Below are 22,673 nucleotides of genomic sequence, written 5' to 3'. Positions count from 1 at the left end.
GGTTTTAGATGTCATGACACCAATGGGTATACTTATTGTTTAGCCGTCCTCTCACCTTCTTGTGAATTGAGACTAGCCATACTAACTGTGGTGCTGCAGGGGGTTTCACACATCATTTTGTCTGACCGCGCACACTATCTTAAACATTTCAAATTCTATCAAGATAGGGAACCAATCAATTTTGAGCATTTCCTTTTTGTGTTTTGTTTGTTTATTTTTTTGGTCTTTTTAGACTTTATTGATGACAGGATAGGGCTGGGCGATATGGATAAATAACTATATCACAATATGGATTACTTTATATCACGATAACGATATATATCACGATATGGCACAATTACATACATTTTCAGTTATTCTCTTTATTTGCTCTTTATTTTTTCATGTCGCAAAACAACCTTTCTTTAAAATGGATCTTTTTATTGTTATTTTTACAGTTAGGCCAACATGAACTTATAGTGTGTATTGTAACAACATGGAATGCAATTAAATGATATTCAATTGTATTCAACTGATAAAATTACTATCATGATATAAACAATATAGGAGAAAGGACAATATGAGAGGTAGACAGGAAGCGAATGGGGAGAGAGACGGGGAGGGGTCGGCAAAGGACCCGGGCCGGGAATCGAACCCGGGTCAGCCGCATGGCAGGCGAGTGCCCTATCGGATGGCCATGGCAGGGCCAATTTTGAGCATTTCCAACAGCTTGATGGGTCTTGGAGAATCTGGTCTTATCAATTGTAACTTAAACTAGCAGCATACAGAGGCATTTCTTCTTTTTTTTCTTTTTTTTACTTTATGATAGGACGGTGAAGGTGGTGACAGGAAGCGAGTGGGGAGAGAGAGATGGGGAAGGGGCGGCAAAGCACCCGGGCCGGGAATCGAATCCGGCATGGTAGACGAGTTCCCTACTGTTTGGCCACGGCAGGGCCTGCATATGGAGGCATTTCATTGTGAACATGAACTAAGTCACACCAGTTGCATCCCCGTCACTGAAATGGGTTGACAATGCGAGTAGGCCACACCAAATATTTGCATGAGCTTTGAAGTCACAAAAACCATGCAGGCTTTATTGAGATATCCTTGATGATGCCAAGCCTTGAGATAGCCTACAGGCAAAGAGGATGTTGAGGTTTAGATGAAGCCTGGTGTGATGTAAGTGATGTATCAGTGTAGGACCAGATATTTCTACTGGTGTATGTGGGTATTAACTCTTTATTACAGGATGAGGTCGCATCTGCCATACTTTGGTTGTCTGTGCACAGCGGCGTGGAACAGGGGGGAAAAACCCCGACTCATTCTCAGGGCCCAGCCCACCTGGGGGGCCCACCGGGGGGGGCCCTATGTAAAATGTTCATCTTGTTTTGCTTTTTTAAACATTATTTTTACAATAATGTGTCAATACATGTTGGTAATTTATGTGATTCAAATGTTCTCTGGAAATACATCTGTTAAATTGGATATCCTAGCCTGCAAATAGGCTACAATATATATCAAACACCCCCATCATCAGTACGCATTGGTTTAGTCCGCCCTCTCGCGGACTTTTGATTGCACAATATGCGTAATCAACACTCACTTCATTATAGGCATTAAACGCAGCAGCCGGTTAGCAATGAAAGATGTCTAAAACACCAGGCTTTCACAAAAAGAATAGAAAGGCAAGAGAGACAGGGGAAACCAGATGAAGCAACTGCTGCTGATTTCTTGCAAGAAAGGTGAGCCCAAATGTCAAATTTACCGCCTACAGTAGGCTAACTGGTTATCTCATTCCCATTCCGTGTGGCCTACTGATAGCCGGAGTCAGATTAAAAAAATATTATAGCCAAACATTTTTTGGCTATAATTGTGATAGTCTATTGAACCCATATTTGTCTTTGATATATTCATAACAAGTCACAAAACCAACATAGGGTCGATGTTGGTTCAAATATCCAAATAGCAAAGCTAATTTGTAAAATGAATCAAGAAAATGTCACAAACGTGAAGATGCCCCCTGTCAGATGCAAATTGTGCGAACTTGAGAGAAGGTGAGCCTATTTTAGCTAGCCTAATATCCTAATGTTGAGGAAAAGCAGTTTCTCAATCGGGTGCATCACAGACATTTGCAGATTGATTATGTCCTCGTAACGATATTAATCAACGTCACGTTCATCAGTTGCCAATGTCAAGGTGGCGGTGTGAGCTGTCAGTCCTGAACCGTCATTCTGCTTTCATTTTGCGGTCTCAACACTCTCAATAGGAAATCTCTGGTTACTTTCCCTGGCCATCTGACAACGTCCGTTGTAGCTGAAGTGTGGTAAATTAATGACGAGATTTTGACGGGGCACCAGTCTGCGTTTTGAATGCTGCTGACGCCATTCTAATCTGCGCAAAGCGCAATACAAAAGATAGGCAGAGTAGCCTACCTACCTCCGTGCTGAGCAGGTAGCCTATCTGCATTGAGTGCTCATGACAATTACCCTATTTAAGGTAGGCTACTGTGAAATAGTTACTGGCCAATTTAAATCTGAAACTATAGCCTAATCAGTAGCCTAATAAATAATGATGTGACTAGGTTCGGGGTGCCCTGACTTTAAAAGGTTGAGAATAACGGCATCAAATCCAAACAGCGATACTTTTGTTCCAGCCTATTTTAAGCGACATTCCATAGTAAGCTTCTGCCAGTAAATCACAGCTGATTCTCTATTCCTTGCTCTCCCAAAAAACAACTAACAGACAAATGACATGCGGGTGCGTGCAGCGGGCCAGTGCAAGTGAATGAATGTGTGCGAGCGTGTGTGTTTCTGTTCAGGGATGCTTATTGAAGAAAGTTCATTTCTATATCAATGTCTCATGTCTCCTTAGTGCACGAAATATTAGGCGAAATGCATTGTGAAGAGAGATTTTCCAGTCTCTCTCCTGCCCCTCACACCATAGTGATGAAGTGATTAAAAGTCATCTCTATGAATATGATAGCAGACTTTTCACAACTGGTGATGTGAAAAATAAGGACATTATGTCTGTTCTGTGATAGGCTATCATATGATTGAAAATGAGGATGATTCAAGTGAAGGGGAGGAAAGCATAGGCCTAGAGGGGTTTTCTGAGGAAGGCAAGGAGGATGACAATATTAGTCGCGCATTCGCGCGGGGGGGGGGGTGGGGGCGTGGTGGAGTGGGTGTGAGTAGGGGGGCCCATGAAAGAAGTTGTTCCTAGGACCCCAAATTTGGTGCTACGCCCCTGTCTGTGCAGCTCATTTTGAACACATGCAAGGATTTTTGCATGTATTACTGATTTTTCATTCGTCACCTCCTGTATATTGCCTTTTTTCTTTTCTGTCTTTGTTTTCTACATTTTCTAAATCTGCTCTAAAATGATATTTAGTATAGCAGTAATGCAGAAAGATCTGTCACTGATTCATTGTCAAGTCATCCTAAACAATAAAAGAAGCCCACAAATTAAACAGATTGCTTTGTGTCATTAACTTGGTATATCTGTATTAGACCTGAAGCTATTACATGTTTAGAACACATGTGTTACACAATTGGTTGTTATATGCAACACTGTCCCAATCAACAAATGAGCTGGCATCTAGCTTTAGACTTCCCTTTATGGTTTGCCTTGTTTTATTGTTAGTTTTTGGTGTCTGCTGCTGAACAGAACAACCAGGTAATGGGCAGAGACATCGAACATTAGAGACTGTATTTTTGGCTAGCTGGAAATAATGTATAATATTGGCAGGAAATACAAAAAGCTGCCATGCAAGCACCCACTCAACCAACGTATTACCACAGTTGTAGGTGATATCCATATAGGCGAATACTTCCTGTGAGCTTGTCAAGTTCAAGTTCCTCTAAGCTGCGGTCGGTTTCTGTGGTCCATGGCGCATGGCACAGTTTTTATTACATATTTTTTAATGGACACATATGCTTGTTATTTGCCCTGAACATTTTCTTTTCTCACAACTTCCGTTTATTTTCAGTTCCTCTTCAACACTTAAAAAAAGTTCTTAAGATTAACCCATGTGGAGTTTTCAACGTTGATAGGGTGATTACGAAAGGGCGCGCCCTCTGCGCGCGACGGCCACTCCTCTGTGGCAGGTAGTTGTGCACAGCGGTGAACTTCCTCACCTGTCTCATTTTACAAGCATCGCGATTGAAAGAGTTTCTTTTGAAATGTTGAACTAAAGGACAATAGAAATCTGAAAAAGAAAATATGGCTGGAGCCGTGGACAAACAGGACCCAGATTCATTGGACTCCGAACCGGTTTTTGGAGGTCTAGGACGCTGTTCCTGTGCGTTTTGGCTCGCCGTTGCCTTTGACATATTCGGTTTGCTGATTCTTATGCTTGGAGTGTTTCTGGACATATTTTTCTACGATTTTCTCATTTATGCTGGAGCGATCATTATCTTCCTAAGTCTTATATGGTGGGTGTTTTGGTACACGGGAAACATTGAGGTTCCACCGGCGGACCTGGAGGATGACATTGGTCTGTTGAAGAAGAAAGGGATTGCTGGTGTGGTGAGGCGATTCTCCAGTCGCCTGACTAATGGCATAAGTCAGTCTTTCAGAAGGAAAGGGGGGCCTCAGAGTCAAAGTGGAGCATCTCGAATGAAAAGTGGTCGCGCGGCTGGACAAGGCGCTCAGCAAGTTCCGGTGGCTGTTCCCATGGGTTCTGAAGAAGATGTACACACCGTGTCTGCAACTGTTGAGGGAGAGGTACCCGTGCCAGAAAATACAACGGAAACATCCGCTATATGAAGACTTCAACCAACTCATTTATGAGATAAGGTATATTAGGCCCTATTTAATTGAAGTGTACGAATGCGCAATTATTCTATTGCGCACTTCAAAACGAACTGTCTGAAAAGGAAACCAGAGTGTGTTCTGTTAATCATTAGTCAACATTAGCATTGAGTGGCCATGGCAGAGGACAAAGGGAGATCATATAAAGTCTAAAGTAGATGTTTATATATTTTGTAAGAATGTTAGAGGAAAACAAACGTTTTTTAATGGGGTTTAATAATTCATTTTATTTTCCTTTATTTTCGCAGACTGAAGAAGGCCCGTCAAAGGTTTTTGTTTACTTCAGGGACCTGACTTCTTACTTTTCTCTTGAATTTTTAATGATGTTTACAAGATTGTGACACCTTTCTCCTGCCCAGGGGAGGCTGGAATCAATTCTACTGCCTTAATTCTTGGGAAATGAACGTAGCCTACAAACATATGGGGACACTAATAATAATAATAATAATAATAATAATAATAATAATAGGCTAATAATAATAATATAATAATAAAAGAAGAGGAATCAGAATTTCACTTTGTGTGTCCTGAATGTGCCATAAAGGAATGGATCTTTCCTGTGTACCTGCTGCAAGAAGCTGTATTCCCTCCACACCTTGTGACCTTTGGTCAGGCGGGGGATTTTACAGAGTACCTGCCGCTTCCTCTTATCACTGTTTGTTTTCACTATCTTCACCTGTACCTGAGAGCTCATGTTTTTCTGTTAGAGCCAGTCAAGTGGGCCTACAGTTTTGAATGTACAGATTCATATTTTTTTGTTTTGTAATAAAATGTTTTTTTTATTCATCCATTTATTCACCCGTATATTCTTCATTGTGTACCTGCTTGATAATGTCATTGTCTTCCCAGTTCCCACATTATAATTTATGCAAGATTGCCTGTTTAAATAATAAATGTGTCATGAATGGGGCAGGCAGAAAGTCATGCTTGATCATTTACGGAATGAAATGTTATATGGGCTAACTTTTCCAACAGGACCTCACCTGCCCTGACAGGCCTAAAACTGGGGATTAACGGCAGCTTTGTATGTATCTCTTCATGTTCCTCAATGCTGGTTGACTATTATGACAATATTATGGTTCAATAGCCTTATTTTTGATTAACAGCAGTTATTTAAAAAAGTAATGACTACAATTAGGAAAAGTATGGCTGTCAGGTTTTAACTCAAGACCCACCATGATAGAGTACATAGAGTAGAGTAACTTTATTGATCCCCGGGGGAAATGACCAAGCTGAAAGAAATTGGTGGCGCTTTATAGCAGTTCATGCCCAATCATAGTTGTTGTCCTGTTTGACAATGCCCTGTCTCTATATCTCTGCACACAATGTAATTTAATCACATTTCCATCTGTTCATGTCTGTTTATACGATATGGCCAAACATTGATGCAATCATTTATGGTGTGAACTGTTAAGTACATAGTCTCAGCACTTGAAAAAAAAGTAAAAGCCCTATTGGGAAACTCCAACTCCCATTGTCATTGCCCATTGTCATTGTGACACAGCACTCCACAGCAACACACAAGTGAACACTGCACACTGCACACAACGAAGTTGAATTTATCCGTGCAAGGGGTCAGCCCTCAATGGTGCCCCAAGGGAGCAGTGCGGCGGGACAGTACCATGCTCAGGGTACCTCAGTCATGGAGGAGGATGGGGGAGAGCACTGGTTGATTACTCCTCCCACCGGGTCGGGAGTCGAACTGGCAACCTTTGGGCTACAAGTCTGACGCCCTAACCACTTACCCTGCCATGACTGCCCTACTTTACATTCCTGGATAGAAAAGATGCAATGATGAATCACTCCCAAACTTGTCATTTTTGACCTTTTATGTCCAACAAAGTTCAACATTTTCCTGTTCTCCTGTTTTCAGTCACTGCCTGTACAACAGTGAAACATTGTAAATAAAGCAGGGCATTTAAGCATATAACTAGAAGCACTCAGAGAGCGCAGACCTCCACCAAGGAAGCCGCTTGATAGAACATTAGACTATGTACACCCTATTTTCATTTTAAGTCTGTCTGTTTTCTTTTTGTGGAGTTAGAAACTGGAATTTTTTGCCCTGTCCTGCAATTCAATTAACTAGGGGCGTCTAGATTTATAGGCCAGCAATGGTGAAGAATCTTTAAAAAGATCCTGGTTCAGGTTCATGACCTGGATCACCACCAGAATTTAATCACTCGTTCATGGGGTCATTACCAACAACTCCACAGTTTCATCCAAATCCGTTCATAACTTTTAGAGTTATCCTGCAGACAGACAGACAAACAAACAGACAGACAAACAAACAAACTGACAAAACAACACGACCGAAAACATAACCTCCTTGGCGGAGGTAATTAAGGTCACACAACATCACCAACACGGGCCACAGCACAGAGAAGAGCTTCCAGAGTGTCTCGGGAAATTTTTTTCTGTCCGAGCCCGGCCCTGAACTGACAGAAAAGTTCTCGAAATTTTTACGATGTCTGTTTGCTTCGAGCCCGACAAGATATTCTATTTTTTTGTTCAAGTCCGACCCGGCCCATCGCGTTCTGACCAGGCCCGTCAGGCTTCGGTCGGGTTGCCATACTCAGAGAGAGAGCATGAGAGGCGGACACAAGCTGTTATTGTGATCATCATGGTGGTCAAAAACCACTGCTGCCCAAAGCCTGTTACACTGCCACTGCAAAACCACTGAACCACCATTAGAAAAGTCTGCACACATGAATAACTGATTCTGCACGAACACCATATTATTTTGATTGGATATGATCATGAATATGGCAATAGGTTCATCAGAAGATACACGAATAAAATGGAAACCTGGCCTGGCCAAGGTGCAAAATGTCATTTACACAGCAGTAAAGAAAGCCCACCTGGGGGAAACTTCAACTCCCATTGGCATTATGACACAGCATTCCACAGCACACAAGTGTTCACTGCACACAATGAAATTGCATTTTATGCCTCACCCATGCAAGGGGTCAGCCCCCAATGGCCCCCCAAGGGAGCAGTGCAGCGGGACGGTACCATGCTCAGGGTACCTCGGTCATGGAGGAGAGCAGTGGTTTAGGCCTATTACTCCCCTCACCAACCTGGCGAGTCGGGAGTTGAACCGGCAACCTTTGGGCTGCAAGTCTGATGCCCTAACCACTTACCCATGACTGCCCTATCCACAGTAAGCCAGCTGATCACTGCAGCTGCAAATTTGCTAACCTCACCTGTTCCAAATACAGGGGCATAAAATGACTGAGTGCATTAATATTATGTGGTCTTATAATCTAGTCTTTAGGGACTAACCTTGCTAGCAACCTTAACTCTAGAAACCAGTTGGACTTTAATTTTGATCGCTGTACACATCAACTGCGAATGTGTGGAGCAAGTGAAGTCATTCAAATTCCAAGGCATCCATATCTCTGCTGACCTCTCTTCATCAGTAAACACTAAAGAAGGCAGAAGTGGACTCACTTTCTGAGAGTGCGCAAGAAGGAACAGCTAGACCCAAACCATTGAGAGCAACAGCATCTGCCATGTTAATGAAACTCCAATTGCACAGAGGCTGACAGACTGCAGAGGGAGGCCAGTACAGCACAGAAGATCATTGGTTAGTCCCTACCTTTCACGATCTCTATCTATCTACTCTTGCTGTCTCAGCAGAGCCAAACGCATCCTGAAGGACAACACCATTCTGGCTTCCATCTCCTCATTCTGTTTTAATGTTTAATTTTAATTTGTTTTCTGGCTCATCTGAGTGCAAAGTAATACACTATTGCACTTAGGCCTACACATCGGTGCCAAATGGGGGCGCACGTATGACCTACCTTTTTTTGGTCTTCCAAAAGATATAGTTGGATGGGAATACCAATTTCGTTGTAGCTACCTGTGCAATGACAATAAAGTTTCATTTCATTTCAAAAACGCACCAATAATGAAATTCATTGTCTTCTGTCTGGCTGTGCCTTTTTCTAATTGGCCTACTATGTTTAACCCATAGAGGTAGAAAATAACACTAGAGAGGACCCCGCCCCCCCTTTTACGGCAATCTGTAGCGGCCATTATGGAAATTAACGGAGAACTAGGCTCACCTCTGTCAAAAATGGCTTAATCGTGTGAAAATGTCCATCAACACACTATACAAGGACAATAGTTGAAGTGTGTTGCTAACTATGTTCATAAAATATATTATTTGATTTTTAAATGTATTTTATCGACTCATATGATTTCAGTAGATATGTAGCCTGACATTTCAAATGTGGTCTTTGATTAAAGTGTTACTTTATGTTTACACAGTTTTAGTTAATTTCTTGACATGGGTGGGCGTGTTCTCCATTGACTTGCATTGTCTGAAAGTACCTACACTACCTACGGAAGTTGGGAAGCTCCAGCTGCCATTTCCCAGTGCTGTCGCAAATTGCTGTGTCCTCTCTAGTGTTATTTTCTACCTCTATGGTTTAACCATTCTTCCATTGTGACCTGTTGACCTGAAGCTGGCAGTGGCACCAGAGAAATTAGAACAGGTGGCACCTATGCACTCAGTAGACAGAATCAGAGGCACAACTTGAGTTTGCACCTCCTGTACTCTAGATGGCAGAATATCTGATTGGTTTATTGCTCATTTGGCTGTTCTACGGCCAGCTGACTACTGACGTACTTCCTGTTGTGAAAGCTGCTAAGCATGTCGGCTTTGCACGCGTTTCGATTTCTTTTCTTATGCTCGGCGATAAAATGCAACTAATAGTGTAAGGAGAACGTATATATTAGATGGTAAGCACCAATAAAGCGATGTATTCAGTGAAGCGTAAAATAATAGTCAAGTCAAGAGTGTTCCACAATACTTTGCGAAGGATAGCATGCCATGCTGGGAGCAACCTATAGACAACAAACTACAGTTGACATACCGGTATATAACACACCAAAATATTCTGTCCTTGTTGTAATTGGAAGTGTTTTGGCCGGGTACTTTGCGACAATATTGTTGAAATTAAAGACATCCAATAGTGGTGTCACATCTTAGACAAGTAAATTGAGCTGTAGGCGCCACACAAAGCCATGGACGTGGATGGTCGGGATTTCCTCAACACCCCTCCAATAAAGACGGTGCGCTTTGGTGGTAATCTTGTCAACATGTTGGCGAAATACAAAAAGGTGGGTAAATACAGCATTAAGCAAACCTGTTTACTTGCAATCACTTTGGACTATTCGGCTATAAAGTAAACACCTGTGCATGGCATCTATTTACAGGGTGACAAAGGGGATTACGAGTTATTGAAGCACCAGTTGACAGATCCTGATATCAAGGTAAGGCAAGATTGCTCCTCTCTTTTACCTTATGGTTCACACATTTAAACACATATTTGTAGTATACAAGTATTGATCTCTCTACACCCACTCTTTGGTCAACAGGATGCTCAGATCATAAACTGGCTTCAAGAATTCAGAGGCTGCGTTACTCAGTTGAGCAAAGAGCATGAACAACTTGTCTATGCTGTTTTAGTGAGTACTCTTCCTCCTCTAAAGAAATGTTCCACTAATGCCATGCATTGTAGTACCTTGAATATTAAACCATTTTGGTTAATGGTTGTGTTCGCAGAGACTTCCTTGGCTGGGTCGGAGTCAAGCTGTGGTGGAGGAGTACTTGTCCTTCTTGAGTAACCTTGTGTCAGCCCAAACCGTGTATTTGAGAACCTGTCTCAAAATGGTTGTCTCCCATTTTACTCCTGGTATGTATAAACTAAATTGTCTCATTTGTCAGTCTGACAACAGTTGGAATAGGCATCATCTGGCACTTTTTTTTTTTTTTTTTTTTTTTTAACCCAACCACCACCACCCCCTTATGGGGGACCTATATTGTCTTCCTTTTTTTTTTTTTTTTTTTAAACATTTCTCTTCATTTTTCATCATCTGGCACTTGACTTGTCCAATGTCAGTGTAGCTGGGGGAAGTTTGGCTGTACTACATCGCACTGGATTTAAGAGTGTGCCTGTGCCCCTGCAGAATTGTTCATACTTTGACTGTTTTTGCCTAAGTTTTCCTAGCAGCCAACAACTTCCCATGTTACTGCTGTACAGGCTTCCAGAGACGTGTTCAGTTTTTAAAACTGAATTGACAGAGCTGCTGTCCTCTCTATGTGCCCCTTACACTTACACCTCTGTTCTGGTTCAGGACTAAATTAATATGCATGATTCCAACCATTGTTCTTTTGCTAACACCATTTCTAAATGTTTTCAACCACTCTGATCTTACTCTGCATGTTGTATTTCCTACACATCCACACCCAAACGCCACACATTAGGTCTTGTCACCTAACCTGCTCCCTAAAGTTGTCTCCATCTTCGATCACATAGCTGTTCTTTTCTGAATGACTAAGTCTCAGCACAGCCACCACCCCCCGTGCTCCCTCACATACCAGAGCACTAGGAATGTCAATACTAATGAGCTGGCTGGCTTGCTGCGACCACAGCTCTCTGTGCAGCCACACAGTTTGTGCTCTGATGATGACCTAGTGTTATCTTCAGGGCTTGACATTGGCACACGCACACTTGTCGTGGGGTTAAAATCAGCTGTGATGGGTAACTGATTTACTCTCACTAGCTTTTTTGGATGGTACTTTGTTATGACATGTCAAAAAATATTGCAGGTTTAGTTTTCCCTGTGCTTGCGATCGAAAAGCTATCTTTTGTATCTAGTGTTAGGATTGAAAAGTAATCTAATGCACTTGCGACGCCAGTCGAAAACCCTGATGAATACCCCGATGACACGTCTGTGAAGTTCGGAAAGTCAATAAACCTAAATGACCGACTACTCAGTTAAGGCCTATATTATTTTATGATTTGTTTACATTTGTTTCATACCTTAATGGGGCTTAAGGGGTGTCTATCACACTGATTACTGATGGCAGGCGGAATGAAAGTGTCCTATTCCATGTTCGAATGTGGAGTCACTCCTGCATTGCGTTGCACATTGCGACCTCTTTGTTCTTTCATAGGCATAATGAAACAAAGGAAACGAAGGAGAAAAAAATATGCCTTCCTCAAGTAAGCCTTATAATTGTGCATGTGCAAAACGGCATGTTCATTGTGCTTGCCGTGTCTGTTTAATACAGCAAAAGGCTTGCTTTAGTTCATGATCTTGTCACCCAGGCCAGGCCCACCACCTGTCTCTTGGACCCGTGAGTGACCCCATGTCCTTGAATTTTGTTGGCCATTTTTTTATGCCTTTATAAGACAGATCAGGGATTGTGCTGACAGGAAACCAGCGGGACAGAGACGGTGAAGGATCAGGAAATGACATCGGGCCGGAATCAAACCCAGGTCACCAGCATGATTACAGGTGGTGCCTTAGCTGGTTAAGCCACAGCCAAGGCCACCCCAACCCTTTTACGAAAGCCTCCCCACTGACAGAAGGCTCTTATCTATGGATGATAGGACTTTTAGTGTGGCTGGCCCTACATTTTGGAATGACCTTCCACTTTCACAACATCAATATACTTCCCTTTCCACCTTTAAAACCTTGCTCAAAACTCACATCTACGCCGTAGGCTACCCAACACAATGCTGACTGATTGAGGTTTTATTATGTTATTTGTGTCCTGTCTTGCTTTGTTGTTGAGTCTGTGCCATCCTTCTTTGTATTGTAACAAGTGTTGCTTTTCTCGTTTTTCTTTTTACTGCTCTTTTAACATTATGCTTTGAAAGGTGTCCTAGGGTTTCTTGAAAGTCGCTCTAAATAAAATGTATTGTTATTAATATTAAAAATTTTTTTAAATGCAGCGAGGGTAACAATCCGTGAGGGTGATGTGGACATTTCCGATTCAGACGACGATGATGAAAGTGAGTGTTTTTGTGTTCTTACCATAACAAAATACAAAAGAAAATGAAATTCACAAACTTTTTTTTCTGGCTTCATGCTACATGTTGTTTTGAATACATTTTTTTCTCATATCTTTACAGACCTTCCAAGGAATTTTAATCACTGTCATCAAGCCCTGCAAATCATTTTAAGATATGTCCCATCGTAAGTATCTTTGAATGAGTCATTGTGTACAGAAACTTATATTTTTGTGTTTAAAATCCATTGTTTCGTTAAAATAAACTGAAAACTCTTGTGCTTCCAGGACTAGTAGATTCCTGATGCCCATTCTCAGTGATAACTTCCCTTTCGTCCAGAAGTCACCTAGAACTCTTGTGAGTTCTTTCTCATCATGACACGATGCTGTTATATATTCTGTCAGTGTTAAATAATCCACTTTGACGTGCTAAAATGTGTTGCTTTTTTCTCCAGGAGTGTTATGTCCACAACTTGTTACGAGTGACTGTGTACATCCCAGCTCTGCGACGAGAGATCCTGGAACTCATCATCAGTAAAATGTTATCGTTGGACGTGAGTACTATTTCCCCTCTCTGTATACATTTTGTGTTGTGTAGATATTGTACGGACAAATGCTGAAGGATTGTTGCACAATGGAAAGGGCATGTCATTGAATTCAATGCTGGATGTTGTAATGTTTTGAAGGAGTGTTTTGGTACAAATATCCATACTTCATATCTTTCTTGTATGACATTTGTGCATTGTAACTCCCCACACATTGGTCAAGAGGCATTTTGAGTAATGTCTTGTGAAATACGTTCCTATAAAACTAAATGACTTCTAATTCATGTGACGAAAAAGGAGAATTTACATAATGTACGAACACAAGATTTAATTTGGATATAAATTATTATTATTATTATTATTATTGCTAAATAAGTTATGAAGTATTATTATTACAACCCAAATCTGATGCTTGAAAAGTGTGTGTTGTGTGTGACTGCAGGTCAGTGCACCTCGTGCTGAAATTGAAGAGATGGAGGAGAGTGCTGAGCAGAGGAGCTGTGAAGCATCGCAGGACGACTGCCTGTTTGATATGGTAAGTCATCGCTGCTGCTCCGCTAGCTGGCCTGAATGCTAATCAGTTATGGCTGTAGCATGGCATCAAAGATGTCGTGTGAACGCCCCTTTAGGAGACCTTTGGTTAGGATACCTTTGGAGTCTTGAGGTTGAGAATAAATTGAGTTAATGGCACTGTAGATGGCGGTAGCGCACATCTTGCACAAACACCACAAAAAGAGAAAAAGTAGGAGGGGACAACGCCCCCTTAGGAGACCGAAATTGAGCACACGTTTTTGCATTGGATGGGTGGAGTTCGGGATATCTTTCTCTACCTAAGGAAATCTTTGATGGCACGACACCTCCGTTCCCAAACTTGGTACTGCAGAGGGTGCGGAGAGAAAAGGGATTTTGCTTAAAGGGAAAACGGCTAGCATAATTCTGAAATGGTCAGTAATGGTATTCAGCTGTATGGTTAATACATATATTTACTTTACCTATGAATTTCAAATAAAAATTTTGTAATAACAATGCATGTACATGTTTGGTATTTGGAATATGGAAGGGTGGAGGAGTCGTCAAAATATTCTTTGGTTCAAAAAACCTCATCATGAGCCTCCCAATACCCTCTTGACATCCTCATAAGCCTGCCAATGACCCCTTAGTATTAATATGATAAAAGACACTATTAAGACCCATTTTGCAACTGAGCCTACCCTCCCATATATATATATATATATATATATATATATATATATATATATATATATATATATATATATATATATATGGCCCTGCCTTGGCCAACCGGTAGGGCACTCGCCTGCCATGTGGCTCACCCGGATTTGATTCCCGGCCTGGGTCCTTTGCTGACCCCTTCCCGCCTCTCTCCCAATTCGCTTCTTGTCCACCTCTCGCACTGTCCTAGTAAGTAAAGTCAAAAAAGCCAAAAAAATACATCTTAAAAAATAAATGAAAGATGGAGATATTGATGCTTTTAAATCTCTACAGTGCCACTGTTGACTTGTTGACTAAGTCTTGCTTATCCTCTGTTGTCCACTGCCGCTGTCCCCCTGCAGGACGAGGATGGTGACTCAGGTCTGGAGGCCACCCCGCCGGAGTGCTCTGCGATGGCCCACCCCGTGGCAGAGCGCCTGGACTCCCTCATGGGCATCCTGCTGGCCTACATCAAGGACGCATGCTTCCTCAACGGTGAGACACAGGGTGCATTTTAAGGGGTTTGGAGTGAGGAGTTCCCACATGACAGTGACACATGCCTGTATACCGCAATATCTATATTACTTGCGATATTTAATATATATTTTGCCCTCTCAACTTGCCATTCTACACTTAATCATGTATGAAGCAACTGAGAGCAATGTTTTATTTCCAACATTATTTTTATTAGGAAAAACATGGGTTATATCTACTTAAAATGTCAACCTTTTTAATACCTTTTTTGACCTTTTCACCAAATTTGCTGTTATTAAAATGTAAAAACTAGGTATCGTAATTTAACCAACTTTTGCGATATGTGTATTGCAAGCTGTGATATTGCGATAACGATACATTTTCTATATATTGTGCAGCCCTAGTCTCCACACTTAAAATCTTTGTTCTTGGATGTTTTATTCCATGGCTGGATTACGTTTTGACCAGAATCTGATAAAGACAATGGCAGAAAACATCAAAGAAAAAGATTTTAAGTGTGCAGACTCCTCACGCGCTCCAAACTTTCAGGCAGCCTTTGTCCTGCACCTTTTCCTGGGATGTGCACAATTTACATAGTGAACACATCCTAATGCTTATGCTACGCTCCAGCTGCCAATGTGCATCAATATGTTGTTTAGCCAGAACGTCACTGTGGTGAACGCAGTAACAAGCGTTGACTATGTGTGTTAGCTTGCATTGTTTGCGCCAACTATGTAATCTCCCTTGAGTCACATGCATCAACTCAAGAGGCACTTATCTATGTTGGTCTGTCTGTCCATCTAAATACTTTTCTGAGTAGGTAGTTTTGGGCTCACCTCTGTGAGTAGGAGGGCTTGACACTGGCACCTGCCAACCGACTAAATGCTGGTAAAACTTGGCAGTGGCTTGTAACAGTTTCAGTCTCACGATCCACTTTGACAGGTAATTTATTCTTTGGGGTGACAAAACATAGTTGCATCAATTGTATGTATTTAAATGCAAGAATATTCCAAAGGGAAAAAACTGACAACAAAACTCTGGCTGAATGGCTAGTGACTCAGGAAAACCACTAGCCACAGTGTCCGGTGGGAATAAAAGTTAACGTCAAGCCCTGGTGAGTAGGTAGTTTTGTGGTAGTCTGTGTCCTTGTGGTAGTTTTGGACTCACCTGTGTCCTTGTGGTAGTTTTGGACTCACCTGTGTCCTTGTGGTAACTGTAGGTGTGCTGGAGCTGGAGAGGACCAAGGCTCTGTACCGGGACCTGCTGGGTGTGTTTGACAAGCTGATCCTGCCCACTCACGCCTCCTACCACGTCCAATACTGCGTCTTCTACCTCAGCAGCCTACGCCTGGTGAGTACACTGTTGCCAGATATACAATAATGATCATATTTGTACCATAGCTTTGTCCATTTTGTCCTCTTTACGATCATTTTCATTCAGTTCATTTTAGTTGCCCTGAAACAACCATTTGGCTCTTGTATGATACTTTCCTCCAAAATAGCCCCCAAAAACAATTATTTTTGAGGTTTTGGTACGATAGTTCAGCATTTTCCATCAGGCAACACTGTGGTGAGTACACAGGAGGACTCCAGAGACTGGACAAGATTGTGTGAAACCAGAATAGAACACGTTCTGTGTGCCCTGTTTTGAATTATTCTGTGAAAAATGGCTTGGTGGTGCCATCCCTCATTGCGGTCGGACAAGGAGTTTAGTTTGTGTCAAGCCATAACAGAACACACTGATGTATGACGGTGCGCGCCGCCATGTTTTGAGGTGTTTTTGAATATGTTGGTGAAAAGAGTACTAAGTGACATTGTGGCACTTAATAATTTGTCGTTTTTATTTTTTGGAAACCGTGGAATTCTTGGCTGCTCCTCGAACGAAGTTAAACTGTTTGTTTTCTCCTCTTAACCCATTTTAGCCTAAAAGGTGCCCTCTCCCTAATAAAACATAAATATATCAGCCTCCAAAACACATAAAAACATGAAACAAGTTGCACTTAAAAGCCTTCATTTTGCACTAGAATGTGTTCATTCAGCTCTAACTTATCCACATTTTTAATAAAACAGCTCAAATCTCAAGAACCTGAATGCAGCGTATATGTCGCTCCAGGACGCAATGGGTTAATCTTCTGACTTGACCACAAATTTAATATGTAATTGTATTTTTTTCTGTGTTTTTTGTTTGTCAGGGGCTGGCGGAGGCGTTTCTGGACCACCTGTGGAAGTTGCTGCAGAGCCCCTCCCAGCCCCCCATTCTCAGGCAGGCGGCCGCCGGCTACATTGGCAGCTTCCTGGCACGCGCCAAATTCCTACCCGTCTCGTAAGTCACCCATACACCGAGCAGTTTTTTAATAACCTCTCAAGGCAGGGGTGTCAAACTCCAATTCACAGGGGGCCAAAATTAAAACCTGGGATATAATGGAGTCAGTCTTGGGCCAAACTCAATTTTTAGATTTCTAAAATGCACGTGCAGGCATGCATTTAAAACTCAACGATACATTTCACAACCCTCTTATATGATGGCTTATATGCCTAAACATATTACTTTAAGTTATTGTGTTGTATGAGTGGGAGATGTTACATTGGCCTCCGTCCAATGACGTCCTATGACGTATCAAATTTTATGTTCAAGTCATGTTACTATGTATGTGGTATGTATATAGTGTGGTATGTGGTATGGTACTATGTATGTGTATGTGTACTATGTATGTGGGCCCGTCCAACTGTAACGAACATTTGTAATGATCTTACAGACCAATCAAAATGCCCCCCGGGCCTAAGTTTGACTTCCCTGTCTTAACAATTTGAGGGCTTATTTAAGACGGACTGAATGCTAGCAACTTACTTTACCATGAATTTAACGGCATGGAGTGTAGATGATCCAACTGCTACAATTTGTTGTTTCAGTGCACAGCAAATGAACAAATGTGTCCTTGTTTCTGGCTCTCCTAAAACTCAATACTTGTTTGAATAAGCTCATTGCAGTAGAAGATGCTCAGGAATCCCATTCTTTGCCTTTAAGCAAATGGATGCAGGAAGTGTTTTATTAGTTGTAAGTTAACACATTAATGATTATTCTAATTGGTCAATAGATAAGACTGGATTTTACCTGAGGAATGTGAAGCCTTCTCTCTGTGACGCACGTGTCTTTCCTGGGGTAGTTTTTCCTGGCAATCTTTAGTGTGTAAATCAAAACAGTGTTACAGGAAACAGAAAACTAACTTTGTCCTTTGTTCCCTGTTGTCGTATGTGTCCGTGTGTGTGTGTGCGTGCGTGTGTGTGTGTGTTTGTCTCATCAGCACGGTGAGGGCATGTCTGGACCTGCTGTTGCCATGGCTACACCTCTACATAGACAGCCAGGACGCCAGCTCGCGCTCCTTCTGTGACATCACGCTGCACGGGCCCTTCTACGCCGCCTGCCAGGCCGTCTTCTACACGCTGGTCTTCAGGCACAGGGCCATCGTGGAGGGCAACATGAAGAAAGGTGTGTGCACTGCAGTGAGCGGTTTGTTGAAAAGCAAGCTGCTTCTTATCTTATGCATGTCTAAGTTGTGTTCTGGGTTTAGCTCAATGATCCAAAAATACTTTTTTTCTTAGTCTCCCTATTTCAAAATTTAAGAGGTGCTATGTGAGGTGTGCAAATATGTATAACCCCAGCCATCAGTGTACTTTGTTTGTGAAAGAACGGTCCTGCTCCTTGTGGGGGGCAACAAACCGAAAGTCTCATTAACTTGCATGCAACACATCGGCTAGCCTAAAACAGTCCATGCTTCAGCCACGGCTGTTTGGCTTACAGCCGACAACACAACAGATCCTCGGCATGTTGAACGTGAACAACGCTAGTCTACAGGTCCTTGTCTTTCGCCTCTTCTCTCCCAACACCAACAGGGCCTTGCCTTGTACTGTCCCTCAATGTTATCCCCCAGGAAGGGGCGTAATCAGGGCTCTAAATAAACACCAGCCAACAGGCCAAATGATGGTGAAATTTCAGTTTGGCTGGTAGAATAGATCAACTTACTAGCCATTTTGACCCATTGGTGAGTATGCAGTTGGCTAGTAAGATTAACATCCACTTACCATTTTGGCAAGTGATGAAAAGAGTAAATTTAGAGCCCTGGGCGTAATGCACATGGTACTCGTCATGCTGGTTATATGTATAAGTTGGTTGATCTGGGTTCTCCTGTGTGAAAGTGAAAGCCCAGCTGGGAAACTCCAACTCCCATTGTTATTGTGACAGAGCACTCCACAGCACACAAGTGCTCACTGCACACTGCACACAACAAAATTGCATTTATGCTTCTCCCGTGCAAGGGGGCAGCCCCCACTGGCGCCCCAAGGGAGCAGTGCGGTGGGACGGTACCATGCTCAGGGTACCTCAGTCATGGGGGAGGATGGGGGAGGGTACTGGTTAATTACTCCCCCCACCAACCTGGCGGGCAGGAGTCGAACCGGCAACCTTTGGGATACAAGTCTGACGCTCTAACCGCTAACCCATGACTGCCTGTGTGGTGTACAGGGCTGGCGTACCTGCAGAGCCTGAATCTGGAGCGTATCGTGATGTGCCAGCTGAACCCCCTGAAGGTCTGCCTGCCCGCCATCACCAACATGTTCGCTGCCATCACCAGGTATGTCACCGCCCGCCCGTAACCCTTGTGCTTGACCTTATTGTCTTATTCAGTGTGCGAACCTGCTCCCACCTTGAAATGTATATTTTGCGTCTACGCACCTGCTTTGTTTTTTACATGTAGAGAGCAACAATACTCTTGCCTCCTGACCCCCCGCCCCCCCCATAACCCTGCCAATCTGCTGACTTTTCAACTCGTTCACCATGTGTTCAGAACTCAAAGTGGCACGCAGTGAAATCTCACATCCAACATAAAATTCTGAACATTCCCTGCAATTCACTCCAAGCTCCTGCTCATCAGTCCCTTTCACTTCTCTTCCAGCCCTACTCTCAGTGTACAATACATAAATACTCCTCCTCTTTAAGTTTCTTCATATCACTGAACTTGTTTGTAGAGACAAGTCTTAACTACCCTTCACATTAATCCACTTGCCCGTCTTGCCTCCAGGAAGTACCAGCTGGTGTTCTGCTACACCATCATCGAGCGCAACAACCGCAGCACCCTGCCCATCATCCGCAGCTCCACCGGGGGCGACTCTGTGGTGGCCAACACCAACCCTCTAGACAGCTTCTTCCCCTTCGACCCCTACCTGCTCAAGAGGTAACCCATGCACTCATCTAAGTAGCCTAAGAAGTCTCTGACCTCCTTTTGGTTATATTCTTATTTTTGAAGTTAATTGACTGAGATGCTTTGTGTTATTTTTTGTTTCTTTCCTCCTGAAGTTTAAATGTTTCTTTTTGTTTTCTTTCTGGAGGAACTTGTATCCCAACTGCTTGCTTCGTCTTACATCATTATCTTGTGCTCTGCCATCCTTTTGATATTTGCATTAAGGGCTCTTCTTAGTCATGTATACTTATGTAATTACTTCTCTATATATTAATGTATATTCTCAGGCATACACTCGCATAGACTCATAAAATTGAGGTTGTAAAGGAGTAAAGGTGTGGAGTCTGGTTTTGCTGTCCTCTGACATGATGTCTGTCCTCTGGCAGGTCGGGTAAGCTCATCGAGCCCCTCTATCAGGTGTGGGAGGAACCGGACTGCGTGGCTGACATGTCAAAGCGGGACGTCAGGAAAGTAAGTACACTGTAGATGCTAACTTGGTAATGAAGCAAAAAAAAGTGTTCCTCATTCCACAAAGCAATTTGGCATGCTGAAGAGACTTTTGCATATATTTTCAGTGGTGGCTCTCAAAGATGCAGCCTTAGCAAAGAAAATAAACTAAATAAACTAAATATTTACAATTGGGACGTGAAAATGCATGCGTGCGTGTGCGTAGTTGATGGGAATGTAATCGTGGGTATTGTTTGTTGTCCAGGCCTCAATGGAGGAGGAGGATGACTTCCTGCGAGGGGAGACGCCCCAGGACACGGTGATGATGGGCATGACACCCGGCTCATTTGAGTCGCACCTCCGTAGCCCCAGCAGCGTGGGCTCCCCGCCTCTCGACTTTCTCCGGCGACCCTTCTAACCCCCCACCCCCCAATCCCCTGCTCTCACGCCCCTTCTAACCCCCCCCCCCCCCCCCCCCCCCACTGTTAATACCTCGCCCCGGATGGCCTTCCCCCAGTACCCTCTTGCCTTCTTCCATCCCATTCTGACTCCTATCCCCAGCCTTCCTCCAGCTGCAGTGCCCCTTTGCCTTCGGAACCCCCTCCCACCTCAACAGCCTCCAGTGCTCCCCTCTGAACCCCTCTGGCTGGACTCCTCCAGTACCTCTTTTTGGCCCACCCCACTCCTCCTTCCTGCACTGCCCCTTTATGACACCCCTCTCCATCGTCTCTCCGTCCTCCTACGCCCCTTCTGATCCCCTCTGCTCTTCCTCTCCCCCCCCCCCCATCTCTTAGCCCACCTCATCTTCCTGCTGCACCCCTCTAATCTACTACTCAACCTCCTCAAACACACCTGATCCCTTCTGATTTTCCATCAGCACCTCTTCTGATCCCATCAACAACCAACAGGGGGCAGCATAGATCACCTTTTCTTCTCTATATGGACTCTATTCGCACACAAACTCGAGAGGCAGAGAGAGGGAGTATTAGTTCACCCCTCTGTCTATGAACTGCAGTCTCTTCACTCACTGGAGTGTCAAAAGCTGTGTGTCTGAAAGTAACATTTGTTTAAACAGTGATGCTCACCAGGGCTTTTTCTAGGAATTTTTGGCATGAGGGAGCACCATGGCAGGTTGTTGGCCCCCGTGACTGAGAAATTTACTAGGGGCGCTCAAAAAAAGTAATTTATATATTTAAAAAAAATAAGTATGAGGGTGCACTCGCGGAAGTATGAGGGTGGAGCGCCCCTATTTCCCCGTTCAGAAAAAGCCCTGCTCACATCAAGATGTAAATAGCTGAAAATGGTTAAGTTGAATTTGATACACACAAATGTGTAGAATGACCATTTGAGGTGCTTATTTTTTTGGTTATTTTTCATTACAAACAGTTTTACAGGCAGTAAATATTTTAATGACCACATCTTGTTAATTAGAAGTCTGTAAGTGGTTTACTGTTTGTATTTTGTACATTTTCTTTTTAACGTTTGTTTAAAAAAAAAACTGACGACAAAGTTTGGGCTCCATATTCCTGCGACGTTGGTTAATAAGATTGAACTGTTAAAATATTTATAGAGAAATGTTTATACTTTAACGCAAATGCAAAATAGTTGGAACTGTGTTGACTGTACATGTTGTGACTGCTTACACATTTTTTTCAGGGTTTTGGCTCTGAACTACTTGATCTCCAACCAGACCACTGTTAACAATAAATACATTGGCTCAATATACACACCCGTGTGAAAGATCTGACTAATTTCAATAATCTTTTTTTATTTTTATTTCAATCACTGGGAAATTGTTTAAATTGGTCAATTTAAAAAAAAAAACTTTTCATCCCTCTTTAAATATTCCTTAATTACAATCATTTTATTTTCCAAAGAGCACACACTATAAGTAACAAAATATACAGATCATCACACCACACACTGTGCTTCACTGGAGGACCAAGCAGGGTAACGGTTTAGAATAACTACCTATAAACAGCTGTATAAACACTTTATAAATAATAAACTAATTCTCAACAAAATGTTTACCAATGTTTCTAAATGGGCAAGAAATACTATATTAAAACAGCAGACACCGCACAGTCCTGGAAGTTCATCCTCCAAAGACCAGAGGGCATGAAAGCACATAAAAATCACACAGTAGAAGTTGATTCCTACTCCA

General features: G+C 42.7%; 2 protein-coding genes across 2 annotated transcripts; both read left to right on the top strand.

Annotated features, from left to right (window-relative positions):
• Positions 1-4,090: 4,090 nt before the first annotated feature.
• si:dkeyp-72e1.6 (transmembrane protein 238-like) lies at positions 4,091-5,577 on the top strand. Its single transcript, XM_063214976.1, has 2 exons — positions 4,091-4,776; positions 5,040-5,577. The coding sequence occupies exon 1, from the start codon at positions 4,201-4,203 to the stop codon at positions 4,744-4,746; it is 546 nt and encodes a 181-aa protein (XP_063071046.1). The 5' UTR covers positions 4,091-4,200; the 3' UTR covers positions 4,747-4,776; positions 5,040-5,577.
• Positions 5,578-9,440: 3,863 nt separating this feature from the next.
• rrn3 (RRN3 homolog, RNA polymerase I transcription factor) lies at positions 9,441-20,966 on the top strand. The gene is made up of 17 exons (XM_063214965.1): positions 9,441-9,918; positions 10,015-10,071; positions 10,177-10,266; positions 10,364-10,493; positions 12,543-12,602; positions 12,723-12,786; positions 12,887-12,956; positions 13,054-13,152; positions 13,586-13,678; positions 14,718-14,850; positions 16,049-16,179; positions 17,021-17,151; positions 18,131-18,315; positions 19,348-19,456; positions 19,904-20,056; positions 20,449-20,533; positions 20,775-20,966. Exons 1-17 carry the CDS (start codon positions 9,823-9,825, stop codon positions 20,925-20,927), a joined length of 1,839 nt encoding a protein of 612 aa, XP_063071035.1. The 5' UTR covers positions 9,441-9,822; the 3' UTR covers positions 20,928-20,966.
• The last annotated feature ends 1,707 nt before the right edge of the window (positions 20,967-22,673 follow it).

Source organism: Engraulis encrasicolus, chromosome 2 (assembly GCF_034702125.1).
Source record: "Engraulis encrasicolus isolate BLACKSEA-1 chromosome 2, IST_EnEncr_1.0, whole genome shotgun sequence".
NCBI lineage: Eukaryota > Metazoa > Chordata > Actinopteri > Clupeiformes > Engraulidae > Engraulis > Engraulis encrasicolus.
This window is presented reverse-complemented; position numbering and strand designations above follow the sequence as displayed.

Bases quoted from the DNA above. Each gene is read 5' to 3' on its own strand.
- si:dkeyp-72e1.6 (XM_063214976.1), top strand. From the start codon at position 4,201: ATGGCTGGAGCCGTGGACAAACAGGACCCAGATTCATTGGACTCCGAA.
- rrn3 (XM_063214965.1), top strand. From the start codon at position 9,823: ATGGACGTGGATGGTCGGGATTTCCTCAACACCCCTCCAATAAAGACG. The intron at 12,603-12,722 runs GTGAGTGTTTTT...ATATCTTTACAG, and splicing joins TTCAGACGACGATGATGAAA to ACCTTCCAAGGAATTTTAAT. The intron at 13,679-14,717 runs GTAAGTCATCGC...GTCCCCCTGCAG, and splicing joins ACGACTGCCTGTTTGATATG to GACGAGGATGGTGACTCAGG.